At 42.2% G+C, this 19,695-nt stretch overlaps 2 protein-coding genes across 3 annotated transcripts in view; one reads left to right on the top strand and one right to left on the bottom strand.

Annotated features, from left to right (window-relative positions):
* Window positions 1-5,748, top strand: part of LOC133481813 (neprilysin-like) — a 75,394-nt gene extending 69,646 nt beyond the window's left edge. Inside the window, exon 23 of the mRNA XM_061780954.1 lies at window positions 5,067-5,748. Within this exon, the coding sequence (XP_061636938.1) occupies window positions 5,067-5,127 (61 nt within the window). The 3' untranslated portion in view covers window positions 5,128-5,748. The remainder of the gene's footprint in view (window positions 1-5,066) is intronic.
* Window positions 5,749-7,217: 1,469 nt separating this feature from the next.
* Window positions 7,218-18,934, bottom strand: LOC133481810 (extracellular calcium-sensing receptor-like). Of its 2 annotated transcripts, none has more exons than XM_061780948.1 (10): window positions 17,469-18,934; window positions 17,099-17,402; window positions 16,849-16,935; window positions 15,404-15,511; window positions 14,726-14,892; window positions 14,204-14,657; window positions 13,402-13,632; window positions 11,859-11,982; window positions 11,311-11,783; window positions 7,218-10,011 (listed from the first exon to the last, which is right to left on the bottom strand). In XM_061780948.1, exons 1-10 carry the CDS (start codon window positions 17,732-17,734, stop codon window positions 9,577-9,579), a joined length of 2,649 nt encoding a protein of 882 aa, XP_061636932.1. In that variant the 5' UTR covers window positions 17,735-18,934; the 3' UTR covers window positions 7,218-9,576. The 2 variants fall into 2 exon arrangements, with proteins under 2 accessions (XP_061636932.1, XP_061636933.1); XM_061780949.1 differs by having other exon boundaries at window positions 11,665-11,783.
* Window positions 18,935-19,695: the final 761 nt, after the last annotated feature.

Raw genomic sequence — 19,695 nt, 5'->3', positions numbered from 1 at the left:
TCCAGCACGCCCGTGACCCTAGTGAGGAGAAGCGGCTCAGAAAATGGAAGGATTAATATATTTCCAAAGGTGCTATTGACATGAAATTATCACCAGATGTTGGTAACAACCCAACTAACTCATACAGATAACGAAAGTAGAACAAATAAGATCAGAAATTAAGCTGTGTGTAATAATGTGAAATGACACAGGGAAAATGTATTGAACACATGAAGAAAGGGAGGTGTGAAAAGGTATGGAAAACCAAGACAACACCTAGAATCTATCAATAATGAAACAGGAAACCAGTCCCTTGTCAGTGCAAATGAAGATCAGCTGGTTCAGTCCTAATTGATGGCCGACAAAAAGGTCTCCTTGCTTGCCAAGGTGTGAGTCAAGACACATCTCATGATGAGTAAGAGCAAAGAGCTGTCTCAAGAGCATCGCAAACTAATTGTTGACATAGCGATGGCATTGGTTACAGGCGCATATCTAAGCTTCAGAATGTTCCAGTGGGCACGGTTAGGGCCATGATACGTAAGTGGAAATTCAACCATACCACCATAAATTTGCCTCGATCAGGTGCTCCTCGCAAGATTTCTGACAGAGGAGTGCAAAGAATAATCAGAAGAGTTGTCCAAGAGCCAAGGACCACCTGTGGAGAGCTTCAAAAAGACCTGGAATTAGCAGGTACTGCTGTCACAAGGAAAACAATGAGTAATGCACTCCGCCGCCATGACCTGTATGCACGTTCACCACGCAAGACCCCATTGCTGAAAAAAAAAAAAAGCATGTCAAGGCTCGTTTCAAGTTTGCTGAACAACATTTGGACAAACCAGTTAAATACTGGAAGAATATAGTCTGGCCGAAGGAGAGCAAAATTGAACTGTTTGGATGCCACAATGCACACCACCTTTGGAGGAGAAATGGCACTGCACATCACCCTAAAAACACCATACCAACAGTGGAGTTCAGAGGTGGGAACATGATGGTGTGGGCCTGCTTTTCAGCAAATAGTACTGGTAAATGTCACATTATTGAAGAAAGAATGAATGGGCAAATGTACCGAGACATTCTTGACAAAAATCTAATAGCATCTATGAGGATGATGAAAATGAAATGAGGGTGGACATCCAAAACATACTGCCAAGGAAACTCTCAATTGGTTCCAAAGAAAACCGCTGCAAGAACAGCCCAGCCAATCACCTGACTGGAATCCAATTAAAAATCTATGGAAAGAACTTAAACTCAAGGTCCATAAAAGAAGACCTCGGAACCTTCAAGATTTGAAAACGTTTTGAAAACGTGTGGAGGAATGGGCCCAAATCACACCAGAGCAATGCAGGCGACTAGTTTCTCCATACAGGAGGCATCTTGAAGCTGTCATTGCAAACAAAGGCTTTTGTATAAAGTAATAAATTGGCATGTTTAAAAACGTTTTCCCTGTGCCATTTCACATTATTACATATAACTTAATTTCTTATATTATTTGTTCTACTTTGTATGTATGGATTACTTGGGTTGTTCCCAATATCTGGTAAAATTGTCATGTCAATAGCAATAGAAATATATTTAGTGAGAAAAATGGTGACGTGTTAAATACTTATTTCAGCCACCGTATATATCCATCAATCCATTTTCTGTACCGCTTATCCTCACTCGGGTTGCGGGCGTGTTGGAGGGTTTTTGGGATGTGGGAAGAAACCGAAGTATGCGGAGAAAACTCACGCAGGCACAGGGAGAACATGCAAACTCCACACAGGCGAGGCCGGATTTGTACCCGCGTCCTCAGAACTGTGAGGCAGACGTGCTACCCTGTCATACATCATGCCACCCTATATTATACACACACACACACACACACACACACACACACAAAACTAAAAGTTAAATATAATTGTTAATTGTTAAAATAGTTATTTGCGACTGTTTTATCAAGTCAAATGGTTTATATGTGCAAGTTTGAACTTGACTTCCTGTTTTAGGCAAATAATCTTTTATTTTGAAGGGCACTCACCAGAACTCAGTATTTTGGCACGGAAAATAACTTCACACGACACTGGTAAAAACCAAATTAAAACGACAAGCAAGAAAAACAGTAATGAATGAAACCAGATGCTCTAAAACGTTGATTCCTTTACCAACCCACCGATGAGACTCAAGGTCAGTGTTTGTGATACTGTGAGACAACGTTTTTGTGAATTTTGTCCCAATTCATTGTGATGTAAAGTTGCTAGTTTGACATTTGGTGCAGTTTATGCGCAATGTTAAGCTTGTAATGGCACTGTTTCTACTTTCTTTAGAGTCTGGTAAAGTAATTTATATTTTATTTTTGTGCCTGTTATCGGCTCTTACATTGGTTTGAAGACTTAAAATAAATGCTAAAAACCATCAGTGCAACAGTGCAACTCATATGTTAGTATTAAACTAGCGGATTTTAAGGCAAAGTTCTCCTGTGATTTTTTAAATACACAACATGTAGTTCTTTTTGTTTTATGATAACTATCTGCCGAACTGCTGCTTGTTGTGCAGTGAGTTGAGTTTTGTTCACTACCACCACACAGCGTTTGTGTCTCGAATTTTTGCTCGCATGTCAAAGCAAACAAATCTGCCAAACAACTGCTTGTATCTAAAAAACAATCGTAAGTCGGGCCACTAGTATCTCAGGACTCCACTGTACGTACTGCAGGTGATAATAATAAAATAAAATCCCTCCACACTGGGAAGATTTTCGGTTGCACGTGATTAAAATATGATAAAATTATGTCAATTTACCCTCTTTTCCTTGAAAAAAAAATCATCAGGTCCGTCATGACCACCTGTGTGTTTGTAGCGTGATTAATGGTCTGCACAGCGACTGGTCATAATGTGTTCAAGGGCGGATTGGAAAAACATGTTACGACACGCTAAAAAGAAATTTAATTGTTTTAATAGCTGTAAAAGTGTTGGGGGGGGGGGGGGTGGGGGGTGGGGGTCCAGGGGACAGATTGCGAAACTACGGCCATGACTGACTGAATTTCACTTTAATGATATAAAGAGTTCAGAACTCTTGTTACAGTACCAGCGTTGCACTGATGTTGCCCGGAGCAATGGTGCCGTCATGTGTCTGTAGCTCAACTTGCCATTTCCGACACCCTATTTAAAAAAAAAATAGATAAATAAAATCCCCGGCCCCGCCTGTGTGGAGTTTGCATGTTCTCCCCGGGCCTGCGTGGGTTTTCTCCGGGCACTCTGGTTTCCTACCACATCCCAAAAACATGCATGGTAGGTTAATTGACAACTCTAAATTGCCCGTAGGTGTGAATGTGAGTGCAAATGGTTGTTTGTTTATATGTGCCCTGCGATTGGCTGGCAACCAGTTCGGGGTGTACCCCGCCTCCTGCCCGATGATAGCTGGGATAGGTTCCAGCACGCACGCGACCCTAGTGAGGAGAAGCGGCTCAGAAAATGCATGGATGGATGCCATTTAATAAAATAGTCTGAATTGTGAGAAAAGGATGATTCATAGGCTGACTGGAACAAGGACTCATTTTTGAAGGGCTGCTCTTCAAGGCAGTATGAGGTCAGCATTACCCAAGACTTATCACAGTATTTATTGTGGTATTTTGTGCAGTATTATTATTATTTTTAATTAATTAATGTATTTATTTATTTTTACTGAGAATCTAACTGGCCAGGTTTCCATGAAGCAATAAAGTTTGTCTTGGAACAGCAAAGCCAGAACAAGCTTGTTGTGTGCCAATGAACTCAACAAAGATGAGCAAAACAACTAAATGATCTTGCATATTGTGTTCTTCCTTCTCAGTATGTAGCTCTCCCTTACAAGAAGAACAATTTCTTAGAAATAAATGAGTAGCACAACCACCTCACAGTTCTGAGGACCTGGGTTTATATCCGGCCTCGCCTGTGTGGAGTTTACATGTTCTTTCTGTGCCTGTGTGGGTTTTCTTCAGGTACTCCGGTTTCCTCCCACATCCCAACAACATGCACGGTAGATTAATTGAAGACTCTAGGTATGAATGTGAGTTTGTTTAAATGTGCACTGCGATTGACTGGCAAACAGTTCAGGGTGTACCCCGCCTCCTGCCTGCAGTTAACTGGGATAGGCTCCAGCACGCCCGCGACCCTAGTGAGGACAAGCGGTTCAGAAACATTCTCTAGGGAAGACCTTTTAACTACACCTTGTAGGTTTCCTAACTTGTTAGTTTGTACCTTAGGATGCCAAAAAGTGGTTCAGCAGTTCATCATATTTGAAGAAAAAAACCCAACCTTTTTGCTCTCTGTGTGAAATCATCAAGGCCCATTTAATGGGATGCAATAACCAATGAGCCCCAAGCCAGACTTTTGTTCAAAGTCCAAGGATATTTGAGAGTTTAAACCAATAAAAGCTGAGAGCAGAAATCAAAGGGGCCTTCGCACTCCCTTTTTGTATGGCAAATCCTCAAAATGATCATGAACCTTTGACTCAATGCTCAACCCACATTAGATGCCGTACCCGTGTAGGATACCTGGTTCCAATTGAGAAGAATCATCTCTATGGTTGTGAACGTGTCCTCTGCATTTAACCCATCACAGTTGTGAACACAGCAAACACACACAGGAGCAGGGTCTACCAGAGCACCCGGGGAGTTGTTCAGGGTATTGGTATCTTGTGCAAGGACACCACAGCCGTGGGACCACAGAATGTTGAGGGTGGATGGTCAGTTGCTCCATCCTCTATCCATACTTGACCAAGCTTACATTTTCTTTTCCACATATTCTTCTGCCAGTCAGTGACTTGAACCGGTGTCCCCACGGTGGCAGGCGTAGATCTAAACCATTCGGCCAAGGCTGCTAATTCCCCATTGTTCAGAGTTTGACAAAGTACAGTAAAAGTCCTGGAATTTGGCCCGAATGGCTGCTTCAAACCAAAATGGCTGAATTCCAGTTCAATTTCACGCAATGTCACTTGAGACTTTTGCATGTGTCGTGTCACAGTCGACATGTCCACCTAATTTTCATGCAAATGAACACAGGTCATCGTGTACATCTGTTTACAGAGTTGTGAGCCTATCTGGATTGTTTGTTTTGTTTTTGTTTTTTTGCAGAACATCTTCACATCAAGAAGTTGAAGTAGAATGCTTTTCCTCTTCGCTACACTTCCTCTGATGTCCGCTGCATATTTCCCATCTCAGGGATGGTGTGCACATGATGGAATGATTAAATCTATTGCTCTCAACAATCTCTCAGCCTTCGAGTCTGCAGCTGAAAATGATTTCACCCAACATGGTGCTGCCCTTACGTTAATTAATTCATCCATCCATCCATTTTCTGAGCCGCTTCTCCTCACTAGGGTCGCGGGCGTGCTGGAGCCTATCTCAGCTGTCATCGGGCAGGAGGCGGGGTACACCCTGAACTGGTTGCCAGCCAATCGCAGGGCACATACAAACAAACACACAGTAACACCTATGGGCAATTTAAAGTCAACAATTAATGCATGTTTTTGGGATGTGAAACCGGAGTGCCCGGAGAAAACTCACGCAGGCACGGGGAGAACATGCAAACTCCACACAGGCGGGGCCGGGGATTGAACCTGGGTCCACAGAACTGTGAGGCTGACGCTCTAACCAGTCTTCCACCGTGCCGCCCGTTAATTAATTGTTCTGTTTAATTCTTGAATACAGTTCAATACATTTGCATTTCATCTTTAAGGACAGTTTGTTTTGAAACATTTATTTAAGTAGAGTTTTTATTAACTTTTATGTGGAACACATTTTAATTGAATCATAATTTGAGTACACTTTTTTATTTTCACATTAAAGCATAGTGCTAATCTTCAAACTGTGGATAATGTGACAGTGGTTTACCATTATATTAAATCTACTATTTAGCAATAAAACCTCTGTCTTGTTTTTGATGAACATTACTTTTATTGCTGGTCATAATAGTGGTACTTGGAGAGCTGAGTACTGTATTTTTTTTTCAGTGGTCCAGAACTTTGTAAAGGTTGTTGTAAAAAGTTTGAGAATTGTGAGCTCAAATTGCAGCTTGAAATCCATCCATACCTCCATTTTCCAAGGTGCTTCTCATTAGGGTTGCAAGTGAGCTGATTTTGGGTGAGACACCCTGGTCTGGTCACTCACCAGTCAATTGCAGGGCACAAATAAACAAACAACCATTCACACTCATGCATAGCTAAATTATGGACAAGTCAGAGTCTTCACTTGACCTGACACGTTTGTGGAAAGTATAATGAAGTGCCAGCAGACACCTCTCGCAAACATGGAGAGAACATGCAAACTCCTGAGAGTCAAACCTGTGACTTCTCACATGTGAGGCAGACATGCTTCCCAGGAGTTCACCATGCTCAATTTACAAGTCAAATGTCAAAATATTGAACAAGCCAGACAAGAACTATCGTCTATTTTGGAGCTTTGTTTGTTTGTTAATATTTCCTTGTGACTTGCGATCTGTCAAGGAATTTAAATCCCGAACCTTAAACCTGTGAAGCACACGTGGTACCAACTCGGCCACCATACAGCCCCTTGACTTGAAGTCATATTTCTATAACTGCCCTACTGTTTGATATGGTAGAATGAAAAAAAATTCATTTGAATGGAAACAATGCTTATTGTGTAAACTATTTAAATTAAAATCAGATCTACAGAGATTAGTTAATTACCTTTTTTTTAAATCGAGTTCCATCCACATCTATTCTTGTATCCTTTACAATTTTGACAATGGAAATACAGGAACAAAACAATCCAAACATCTTATGACGTGAAGGCTTATTAATGTTCCTGGTAAACTAATTCTGAAGGGGATCAGTGATTGGATGGAATGGAGGGAACAAGAACAAGAAGAAAGACAAGAAGAGGGCTCGGAAAGCCAGAAAGCGTGGCATAATGGTGCTAAAACTTCTCTTGTGAACATGACAGCTCTCGCCTTCCTCCTGTCTCTCTAATGGCTCTCATCCTAATTGGGCTTTCTAATCAATAACTCCTGCTCATAGCACCTCAGCAACACAAGCAACCTTACGTTCGCACGGATACTTCTACAGCCAATTAGAAACATCGTCACATACATTTACAGATGGAAAAGTGCTGGATGGAGAAAAACAACACATGCAGTGCAGTCGCTAGGGCTGGGAATAGGAACTCGGCTACCTTGTTATTAACTGATTGATAATTTGATATGGATAGTATCACAATACAGTAATGATGTGATGATATATTTAGGGAAAAACATCTATCGAACTCTTCTTGCACATTAAGCATACAGAACTAAAGCAACGTTGATATTGTTGCTTTCCAATAAAAAGCATCGGTCTTCAATTTTTATGACTTCTTTTTCATTTGAAACCTGAAGAAAATGTAAGTTTAAATTTAAACGACAAATTCACAACGTGTAGGCTATTGGTTTATGAAAACAAAGTAACAGTGAGACGATTTCTTTGTTTTAATCAGAAACACAATTAGATTAAACTAACTGTACAAGTCAAACGAGAGTGTGCGCTTAAATAGGAAACAGTACCCTTCAAAGTCAGTTTTGTCAGTTTGATTATTTCTTTTTTTTTTCTTGGAACTTTGAGAAATTCAGCATCTTGTATTGTATTGTAAACAAATGCAATATAAGAAGGGTGAAATTAGAAAAAGACTGAAAACTTGGTTAAAGTGCCAATCGAGTCGCAACCTTTCTTTTAGGGAGCCCTCGACCACCTAACGAGCCACAGGAACATGACTGATCACTTCCTTCTGGATAATCAATATCAGTCTAAAGCAGCTATGGCAAGTCACATGACCCAAGATTGCTTTTTTGTTTTGTTTTGTTTATAGGCAACACAAACATGACTATGAATTTGTTTTCTTAAAAGCTGACCTAACAATATATTGGGTACATCTTTCTGCAGCAATAAGGCAGAGAAATTTTATACTGTGCATATTTTCATTAATTCATAACCAATGTAAAATTTTAAGATACACTGTAGTCAAACACAAGGCTGCACATTATATGCCGTGTCTGAAAAATATTATTTTTTATTCTGCCTGCAATAATTCTGCTCCAACTTATTATTGTAAATCTAAATATGCCTTTTAGTTTATATCATTTTTATTCTGCGGTTTGTTTTTTATAGAGCTCTTCAATTCTTGTACATATGTTATATATATGGTGTTATGCCAATAACTGACGTTGAGCATACAGATGAAACAAAAATAAAGCGAAATTAAAAAATCTTTAGTCAAAATAAAAACTTATTTTTGAACTAGCTTTTATAAGAACTGTTTGAACATTGTTTAAAAATATGCTTTAACTATAACTGTTTTTTTAAACAATATTTTTTAAAACGTGTTTACGTGAATGAAGGCAGTGTAACACTACGTGGTGCTGCCACCTCGTGGTACAAAAGCAAAAGATGTTTTTTTTACTGCTCAAGGACCACTGAGAAACAAAATCCTCTTATTACAGAGTTTTCCCACTGTGAGACTAATAAAGGCTTAAACGGCATATTCTAATACAATTGTGTCATGTCTTGTAACATACAATGCTTAACAAAAAATATTATAAGCACCCAATGGAAGGGTGTGATGCCACAGCTACACCTAACAAACCTATCAAGATATGTTTTTTAAGATTTCTATAATGGTTAATACATCAGTATGTAAAACCTCTTTAACCATAATGACATTTGCATGCTAAAATTCATCCTTGAACTTTTGAAATGGAGGCACACTTTTATTTCTTGATTAAGATGTCAAATTATAATATAATTTAGTTGTACTCCTGAACAGAAAAACATTGTTTTATGTTAACAATGGTCAAATGTTGAGCGCTGTCGGAAATTGAAATAGTTTGCATTAAAGCATTTCATGGTCTGTTTTTGACAGGTGGTTTAATAAATGTGCTAAGCAGTGTCGTGCATTTGGTACCTGGGCCTTCAGTGGGGAGTTAGCCATTTTTATCCATCACTTAATACCACCAATATCACATCGCAATTAGAGAAACCATCCATACCGGAAAAACAATATCAATATCAGCACCCAACTATGCAAGGTACATAATCTGGAGAAATACAACATCAATGTTTGTCTAATAACACCACCAAAAGCATAAAAAGTGTAAATAAAATACATCATACGCACCAGAGATGCTGATTTTGATACTTAAATGTATTTAGGCAGGCAGATCACGACAGATGTCTTTAGCTAGTCAAACTTGGCTGTAATAGGTTTTGCTCTGACCGACCAATCAGAGGATGGGAAAATGCAGACATCACCGAGGGCCAGTGCTCTGGCCCCGTGAAGATATTTTTGAAATCTTATTGTTTAAAGAAACAGTCCCATACTAATATAGTTAAAGTTACATTGGCCAGCACTACTGATTTTGACGGCCCTGGGCAGTCTGAAATCTAAGTGGAAAAAAATTAAAATATAAAATCTAACATATACAGAGGCATTGACATGAAGACAATAGACTGTTAAGAATAAATTAATAGAATTTTAAGGACCAAACATTAGAACTTAAGCTATAAAAGTTGGTGAGTGTTTCTGGCAGTGATTAGGCCTGCACAGAAGGCCATGCTGGCTGTCGACTACTGTTATAACATGAGGAAAATATTTCCTAAAACTTGTCCATTCTGGGCATGATGTGTTTCCTGGTGTTCTTCTCGGGCCGAAAGAGAATTAAGTAGCACTTTGGTGCAAAGATGCAGCCCAGCAGGCCATAGCTGGAAGCGAGAATGGCAAACACCTCAGTGACTGTGGAGTACTTTCCTGGGGAGCTGATGTACGCGGGAACGAAGGCCACCCACACGGCGCAGAAGATGAGCATGCTGAAGGTGATGAGACGTGCCTCATTAAAATTGTCTGGAAGCTTCCGGGCCAGGAAGGCCAGCAGGAGGCAGAGGCAAGCCAGCAGGCCGATGTAGCCCAGGACCAAACCGAAGGCCACCGGCGATCCCTCGTCGCACAGAAGAATGACAATGGCGCTCTCACGGGGAATCAGCTGGAGAGGGGTTGGGGGGGCCACGGTGAGCCACACGGTGCAGATAAGCACCTGTATGAATAAAAAGTTGAATAAATACATATAAAGTATAAACTATCATGCGATTGGCTGGCGACCAGCCAAAAGTCTGCTGGGATAGGATGAGGAAAAGCACGATGGAAAATGCATGGTTTTTTGGAATGTTCTGACATCTGCTTTGTTTCCGGTGACACATTAAGCGAATGCCCGGAGTTCTATGTGGAAGTAGCTCAACTCCCAATAGTCACGTTATCCTCATAAGACAGCCAACTAAAGGGATCCACAACACCTCTGCTGGCTGCATTTGACTGCATTTGGCCTCAGTTGTTTCAAGACAACAATCATCCATCCATCCATTTTCTGTCCCGCTCCTCCTCACTAGGGTCACGCCCGTGCTGGAGCCTATCCCAGCTATCTTTGGGCAAGAGGCTGGGTACACCCTGAACTGGTCGCCCGCCAATCGCAGGGCACACATAAACAAGCATTCAAACTCACATTCACACCTACGGGCAATTTAGAGGCTTCAATCAACCAACCACGAATGTCTTGGGGATGTGGGAGGAAACCGGAGTTCCCGGAGAAAACCCACGCAGGCACAGGGAGAACATGCGAACTCCACAGAGGCGTGGCCACCATGCCGCCTAGAATGTGGACATTTGAGAGACTGTTGGGGCTATTCATTTGACCGCCACTGTGGATTTCCATAACAGAGACTCTCACGCTTTGCTTTTTCATCCAGAGGTCCAAATTAAATTATAAATATAGTATTATAAGTAAAAATTATATAAAATTAAATAAGTATTATAGTGAAATAAAATATATAGCTGGCTGGATGTCACTTTGTACCCGGAAACATACATTGGTGTCAAAGCTCAGGTGCATTTAGGTAACAGACACTCTCCACACTTGTTTTTTTTTAGCCACAAGTACATATGAAATTACAAATATGGTTACCGTTACGTTTTATTACATATATATAAAGTATAGTGTATATACTGTATTGGCACAGGTTGGCAGGAGCCGGCTAGATCTCTTAATATCCCGAAACCTCTATTTGTTTGCAAAAGCTCATGATACGACATTGCATTTTTGATTGGGCGTTACATCAGTGACACTGCAATGCCGTTGCAATCAAAAGACTGAATCTGAGAAAACCTAGTGGCTGATAGTCTCCCGCATATGAAAACTAGTTACAGATCCCAGCACACTGTCAGACATTTCAGTCTGGTTTTGCCACTTATAAAATTCCAACATCAATTGCCCCAAAGGGAAAAATTAAGTTTTCTGAACCCAAGCTATTATGAGTATTATTGCTAATAAAAGTGTCCTCACCTGAACCAGAGTGCAAAGACTAATGATGGCTTTTTGCTGTGCAGGCCCAAACCACCTCATGACCTGACTGCCGGGAAGTGAGGCCTTGAAAGCCATCAGCACCACTATCGTCTTCCCCAGGATACATGAGATACAGAGCACAAAAGTGATGCCGAAGGCCGTGCGGCGCAGCATGCACAACCACCGGGAGGGCCGGCCGATGAAGGTGAGCGAGCACAGGAAGCACAAGGTTAAAGAGAAGAGCAGCAGGAAGCTCAGCCCCGAATTGTTGGCCCTGACCACGGGGGTGGTCCTATGGTAGGAGAAGACTAAGACCACAACGCAGGTGCAGAAGGAGCCAATGAGAGCTATCACCATCAGCGTTATGCCCATGGTGTCGCTGAATGAGAGGAACTCCAGCTGTTTAGGGATGCAGGCAGTCCTCTCGCTGTTGGACCAGAACTCGGGAAGGCAGCGCACACACTCTATGGCGTCTAGAAAGCAGAATAATGAAGCTTCAGCATCCTGACCAGAGAGTCTTGTCACGTACGAGGAGTAGGTATCCTCACCAGTCTGATTGCTAATCTCCCCTGCTGCACACACCATGCAATCATGGCAGCAGATAGGGAAGTTAGGTCGGATCGCCTTGCGGGTGCCCGGAGGACAAATGTTGCTACATACTGAGAGCGGAACCTGGGCAACAAGGGTGACACAAACTACACCGGTTCCTATACAGTCACGCTATAATAATAATAATAGTAATACATTTTATAGCACTTTTGTAGGCACTCTAAGACACTTTGCAATTGCACACATTACTCATTCACAGGCAATGCAGGGTGGGTGTCTTGCCCAGGGTGGAGATATGAACCGGCAACCCTCCGGTTGCAAGGCGTACACTTACTCTCTGCACCACGGCACCACGGTCTATGACAGACAGACGTAAGTCACTAGACACTTCATTAGGTACAGATGGACAAGCTAATGAGCTGTATCAGAAATTCTTCTTCTGAAATTTAGAATCTCCAATTAATGCATGTTTTTGGGATGTCGGAGGAAACCGGAGTGCCCGGAGAAAACCCACGCAGGCACGGGGAGAACATGCAAACTCCACACAGGCGGGGCCGGGGATTGAACCCCGGTCCTCAGAACTGTGAGGCTGACGCTCTAACCAGTCGGTCACCGTGCCGCCATACAATACTTCCTTTTTTTCTATTTGGATTCATGTATCATTCACAGATGAGAGTCCATCAGCATTTGACAGCTTAGGCTTTGTTGTTTTTGTAAGCATATGGCCCATGCTCATCATGACATTAAAGCAGCATTGCACAAATGCTGCCTGGCAAGACGTTTTTCTGTCCCCGACTGCAGTTCAACGCCGGTTGAGAAGCTTCATGGTTGTCGTAGTACTATTTACGCTATCCGTGGCGAGTTTCTCGAAACAGGATCTGTACTTGACAAACTACACAGCGGAAGGCCTGTCACTTTGGCATTGGCGCAAAACCAGCGAAAATCCACAAAAGCTCAATTCAGTTTGATGCTTCAGAGAATACTTCAAGTTGTTGAGTATCATAATCATAATCTAATATCATCATCTTGAAGCCTTTCAACTATACCTGAATTCGGTACAGGTAATGCTGTCACTTTCCGGAGCATTCGCGGAATTCCAGTCCAGTCCTCGTGATACTTTTCCTGCCTTCTGCTGCGTGGTTTGTCAAAAACAGATCCTGTTTCGAGAAACTTCGCCATGATAAATTGTGCTACGTTAGAGCAGTGTGATGTCGATAAAGCTTCTCAAACTACTGCAGGACTGCAGTCGAGCACACATCTCACGTCTGTCCGAAGGAGACCTGAAAGTAATCGATAAAAAGGGACACCCTGTACATTTAATGAATGAAGGAACACATCTACATTATCTCATTTAACCCATCATGGTGGCCACAGTGAAGCAGGTTTGGCAGGAATGGAAAATTCTTAATCACTCTCCAACTGTGCTCTGTCTAAGGAAAGGCAGATTTATTCATTTTTGTACAGCTTTTGTAATGGATGTCATTAGCTTGTGTAGGTGTCGCAAATGTTGTGTTTCCACAAGTACTTCAATGAGATTTCTACTTGCGTCTGGTTGCCGTTCCACACGATATCCTCGCTTTGGATTCGGAGCGTCTGCTGTCTGTTTGCAACCGTCTCATCAAACTTTCCGATGGTGACGAACTGGAGCCCTCCGCTAGGTCTCAGCTGCCAGTTGACCAGGTCGTACATGGCCGCCGGGTCACCATTCCCGTCAAATGTGATATCATCTCCAAAGGAATTGAAGTACTCCACCTGTTTTATGTAGTGAAGCAGCTAAGGATAGAGAGTGCATTAATTAAATGATTAAAAACCAAACTAACTTAATATGAGCTATGTATTTGGTATTTAAGGGGACATATTTTTCCAAACCAAGTTTTTGTACGATTTGTGATGTAATATTGGCTCTATGGTGCCTTAGTAAACGTGAAATATGAATTAAAATCGTCCACGCATTCATGAGTTTCAGATGTTTTTCTGCCAAGAGGTCTGAAATCAGGTCATTCGAATTTCTAGAGCTTATCTAGATCACTAGCGAATATCTCTGCCTACCTCTCCGCTCCTGAGCCAGCGATGTCAACATAACAAACGTGTGCTCTCACAAGTGGGTTTTCTACACGGATGCAACCAATCAGGGGAAAGGGGGTGGTCTTAGCCAAATATGGACAAAGCGGATACAAAACCCGGTCAAATAGAAGTAGCTATCAGAGGGGCTTTTTCTGGACACTCGTATGGCAAAACAAAGGTGTTTTTGTTTTTTTTATGAAATTGACACTTTTATACTAAGTCCATGTTAGAAAGTCACTCTATGGAGGTCTAAATAGCCAAAATATGGGACCTTTAATACCTGCCATGGCTGTATGCTATGTGCATCTGGACATGCCTGAAGAGCAAAAGGGCCTTTCCCATCCTCACAGTCTCCCATGCTCCTCAGTGCATACACTATAGCATACACTGCTTTATACACATTGTAGGATATCCTCAGCTGGGACACGTCCGAGTAGATATTTGCCACACTCCTCAGATCTTCTGCTCCGGTGCATGGTGGGTTGTCACTTCCCTCACCCAGGCTGCATTGGAAAACGTCTTCCCAAAATGGAATCAGAAAAGGGTCTTCACTAGCATCGGGGTTAGATGGATGCAGGCGGAGCAGGAAGTCACGCAGTCCAGGGATGTCCACTCGACGGATGGCGAAGCCCATGGAGCCCTGCAGGATGGCCTGGTACTTTTCGGGAGTGGACAGAACAGCCGCTGTGCTCCAAGCCTCACTGGCCAGCCACTGTATCCCGTTGAGACCCTCCCTACAATGATGAAATATTTCTAAGAATCGTTCACTCCGGAGTCATTGAAAAACAAAGAAGTAGCCCACCTGAGAGCTTCATCGAAGAGCGCCGCTGCGTCCTGTTCCAAGGCAAACACCAGGACCACACGTGCCCCCAGGGAGCGGATTTGGGAAATGATGGATGAAATTGCCTTCTGTGTTCGGTGTTTGGGAATGATTTCATGGAGGGCCACACATGCGCCTAATTTTCTAACCTGAGACATACAAAAACGTCTTCACTCTTCCACCCTTTATTGAGCCAACGCATATGTATACACAAGTTACATTAGAAATGTTACACAACATCAAACAAAAAGGTGTGTGTGTATATGTGTGTATATATATATATATATATATATATATATATATATATATATATTTATATACAAATTTTCTTTGTGTGAAATCTGAGCTCGTTAGAGAAGCAAACCTATTACTCTGTTGTATGAATGGCAACAGGTAGATACAGTACATGGGGCAAATTTACCTTCTAGTGAAAGACCATTTAATTGTTCTGCCTGTCACTATATGTTACTGGCATAGATAGATTAAAAAAGATACATTATTTGTAGTAAATACAATGTAATTAAATAACCATTTTTATCAATTAATCAGAAATTGAAAATTTTCCGTGGCATAGTGATAGGGAATCACTGCAATAAGGGGCATACTGTACACGTTATGTTGTTGACAGCTGACCACATTGTCCCATTTTTGCTGACTCACCTCATCAGCAAAGATGTTTGCACCTCCACGGCCATATGCATCATCCCCTGCAATCACACCCACCCACGTCCAGCCAAAATGTTTGACCAGTTGTACAAGTGCATCCACCTAAAATAAATATGCAGCACAGCATGAAAACAACAACCTGCTTTGAATAGTCATTGTGTTTTCATATGTATAAACTAGAGATAAAAAGGATAGGAACAAAATATGATTATTCTGATCAAAATATTATAGGTATTATCACAATATGACTAAAAGTAATCACAGACACGCAATTGAAGCATTGCAAAACATTTGATTGTGAATGCAAAAAAACATTAAACCAACAACCCAGTGTTACAAAATTGGTAAATAGTGACACCTAAAGTGAATTTTCATCCATGCAGACCTCAGGAAATGGTGGTGGCGAAATGGTTGGACTTAAAACAATCTAACTCACGATGAAGGAAATTCAAAAATGTTACTGAAAAACATCCATCCATACATCCATTTTCTGAGCCGCCTATCCTCACAAGGGTCGCGAGAGTGCTGGAGCCTATCCCAGCTATCATCGGGCAGGAGGCGGCGTACACCCTGAACTGGTTGCCAGCCAATCGCAGGGCGCATACAAACAAACAACCATCCGCACTCACATTCACATCTACGGGCCATTTAGAGTCTTCAATTAACCTACCATGCATGGTTTTGGGATGTGGGAGGAAACCGGAGAAAACCCACGCAGGCACGGGGAGAACATGTAAACTCCACACAGGCGGGGCCAGGGATTGAATCCCAGTCCTCAGAACTGTGAGGCAGACGCTCTAACCAGTCTCTCACCATGCCGCCTATTGAAAAACAATGTTTTTCAATTAAATTAGATGTTGGTCGAGGAAGATACATAAATGCCACAATTCAATTAAAAATTGAATTTTCCATCAGGCTACTACATACACCCTTATTTCCTTTCCTAAAGTTCTGTTAGAGGAATATTATTACAAGATGGATTTTAAACTGAGAATATAATTGGTATTGCTTAAAAATAGACTCTGAAAACATTATATTATTATTATTATTATATTTGTATATGTTGTTTCAAATGAAGCCTGTCGCTAGCCACAACATCCGCTAGCCAGAGGCTGAGCGGCACTGCATTTGTTCACGTGGTAAACTCGTCACTACCGCACGAGGAAGTTACACTTCCTGTTGCTTACCTAATATGTTCTGTGTGGGAACTTTGCTAAGTCTAGTCTGTACTGTATCAGTAAAACCAGAATACAAATATATGTATTTTTTAACAAGCTGTTTGCGACTCAACCACTATTGGCTCCTGACTCACCAGTTGAGAATCACTGTATTAACGGTTTGACATTTGTCATCCCTAATATAAACATTGCAAATGACTACATAATAAACAAATTATAAAACGTATTATAAAAGACATCTGAACCGTGAGGGTCACTCACCTGGAAGAAGTCACTGGGCATGGTCCTTAGGAAAGCAGGAAACTCCTTTTTGTCACTCAGACAAGCACAGCTAGAAAAGTAACTCACCTAAAAGACACAGATAACGCGTGCATTAAAAACAACTGTATGCATAAAAATCCACTTTTGATTTGAAAAAAAAAAAAATCAGTCCAAAACTGTTGGCTTGGGAATGAATTCAGTAAAAAAAAAAAAAAAAAGAAAACAAAAAGGAATTGTATTTTCCTCTCACCTGCGGCACGTGGAGGACCCCTAAGAAGCGGGCCACGACCAGAGACTGGGTGGAGCCTCCATCCCCTATCACGGCAGGTACAGCCCCCCTGCAGATGCTATGACCCTGCAGCCCCCCTTCGGCCATGGAAGCGTTCTCGCTGTCCATCAGCTCCATGGCGGCCTTGAGAGCCTGGTGGGCGGTACTGCACGAGTCATAGATCTTATATCCCAGAGTGACATTGGGAAGCAGTTTGCCCTCCTTGTTGATCTCCTCAATAGCAAAGATCATGGTCTGCATCCAGCGGAATGTCCGGAAGTTAAATCTGTAGGGAAAAAAAGGTACCAAAATGAAATATGGTCACTTGTTATCATCTCCTCAAAGTTATTACCTGGTGCATTGAGTGGGTGTGGGCTTGGAGCTGAACGTCAGACTGGGCTCCACCACCATATCGTGAAGAGAGAAAAGCCCCCCCAAGACTATGTCTCCCTTTTTTTCCAGCACTGGCAGGTTCATAGAACCTGGGATGATGTCACAAAGTCGCTTCTGATCTTCATGTGATTTGTGGGGAAACAACATAACCACCCACAGGATGCTCCAGACCACCAGCTCTGTCCTCCACCACGACCTACAGGGCTTACTCCAAACCTGAAACATGTTTTTCTAAAAAGTCTTAAAAACAAATGCTATAAAAATGGCTGCAAATTGTTTTGTTAAAATCCTCTTTAGTGGACACCTTCCACAGTGCGTCATTGCAACAGTGTAAGCGCTCAACAGACAAGCCACAAGCCTTTATAGCCTTAAATATACATCGTGCATGCCCCCTGTCGCAAAGTATCGCTGTCAAATTGAACTGATTTCCCCTGAGCCAGCGAATCAATGGAAAAGGAAACCTTGTTTCCACATAAATAACAACCATAACGAGGAGGCACTTTAGCCCAAACGGAGATGAGACATTAGCGGTGTCATGTCACCATGTCACGCCTGAGCAGGCCTAAGTCAACCTTCAGTTATAGGGAGAGACAGATAGAGACACACACACACATGCACACACACACACGTGTATCTATGTAGTGTATGGGGTGCAAGCAAAGTCGAAAGGACAGAGAGGTCTAAGACTTCTTTTTTTCCTTTCAGCTTATCCCGTTAGGATGTCGCGTGTCATCCTTTTCCTCCTCTCAAACACTGCCCTCGTGTCATCCCTACATCCATCAACGTTCTCGTTGGTCTTCCTCGAGCTCTCTTGCCTGGCATCCTTCTACCAATATACTCACTCTCTCTCCTCTGGATGTGTCCAAACCATCGAAGTCTGCTGTCTCTAACTTTGTCTCCAAAACATCGAACCTTGGCTGTCCCTCTGGTGAGCTAATTTCTAATCCTATCCAACCCGGTCACTCCTAGAGAGAACCTCAACAGCTTCATGTCTGCCACCTACAGCTCTACTTCCTGTTCCGATCCGCCTGTCGATTTCCCGTTCCTGAATGTCAACAAAATAAATTTCAGTAGCATGTGTGAGCTTTTCATTAGTGTGTGTTTGTGTGTGTGTACGTGCGTGTGTGTGAGTGTATGTGTGAGCGTTTCAGTAGTGTTTGAGAGCATTTCAATTGAGAATGTGAGAGCGTTTCATTTGTCAATGTGATAGTGTATTAGTCGTGTGTGCAAGAGGGATTCAGTCGTGTGTATGGGCAAAAAAAATTTCAGTAGTGGTTGTGGGAATGTTTAAAAAATGGTGTATGTGACGGCATTGCCGTTGTATGTGTGAGAGCGTTTCAGTGGTTCGTGTATGAGACCATTCCAGGAGTGTTTATCAAAGCGTCTCAGTCATGTTTAAAAGAGTTTAAGTAGTGTATTGAGAGTGTTCTATTTGTGACTGGGCGGCACGGTGGACGACTGGTTAGAGCGTCTGCCTCACACTTCTGAGGACCGGGGTTCAATCCCCGGCCCCGCCTGTGTGGAGTTTGCATGTTCTCCCCGTGCCTGCGTGGGATTTCTCCGGGCACTCCAGTTTCCTCCCACATCCCAAAAACATGCATTAATTGGAGACTCTAAATTGCCCATAGGTGTGAATGTGAGTGCGAATGGTTGTTTGTTTGTATGTGCCCTGCGATTGGCTGGCAACCAGTTCAGGGTGTACCCCGCCTCCTGCCCGATGATAGCTGGGATAGGAGGGAGCACGCCCGCGACCCTAGTGAGGAGAAGCGGCTCAGAAAATGGATGGATGGATGGATAGTTGTGACTGTGAGAATGTTTCACTCGGGAGTTTGAGAGCATTGTAGTGGTGTGTATGAGAGCATTTGAGTAATTGTGTGTTAAGAGCAATTCAGCGTGAGAGCAACTATTGTGTTGTGTATGAGTGTTTTAGTAGTGTACAGCAAGTGAGTGAAATACATTTCAGTACTGTGACTGTTAGTTGTGTGTGTGAGCAAAACCTTTTTCATTAGTGTATGTGAGAGTAGTTTACATATGTGAGCGAAAACAAATTCAGAAATGTGTGAGAGCGCTCTACTGTATTTGTGTGTAAGAGTGCTTCAGTCGTGTGTGACAGCATTTCAACTGTGGGTGTGAGTGTTTCAGCAAAAAAAAAACATTGAAGTGGAGTTAGTGTTTCAGTAGTGTCT

Source organism: Phyllopteryx taeniolatus, chromosome 8 (assembly GCF_024500385.1).
Source record: "Phyllopteryx taeniolatus isolate TA_2022b chromosome 8, UOR_Ptae_1.2, whole genome shotgun sequence".
NCBI lineage: Eukaryota > Metazoa > Chordata > Actinopteri > Syngnathiformes > Syngnathidae > Phyllopteryx > Phyllopteryx taeniolatus.
Note: the sequence above shows the minus strand (reverse complement) of the source record. Positions and strands in the feature narration are given on the sequence as shown.

Bases quoted from the DNA above. Each gene is read 5' to 3' on its own strand.
- LOC133481810 (XM_061780948.1), bottom strand. From the start codon at position 17,734: ATGTTTCAGGTTTGGAGTAAGCCCTGTAGGTCGTGGTGGAGGACAGAG. The intron at 17,403-17,468 runs GTAATAACTTTG...TTTTCCCTACAG, and splicing joins ACACCCACTCAATGCACCAG to ATTTAACTTCCGGACATTCC. The intron at 15,512-16,848 runs GTGAGTGACCCT...TATTTATTTTAG, and splicing joins TGCCCAGTGACTTCTTCCAG to GTGGATGCACTTGTACAACT.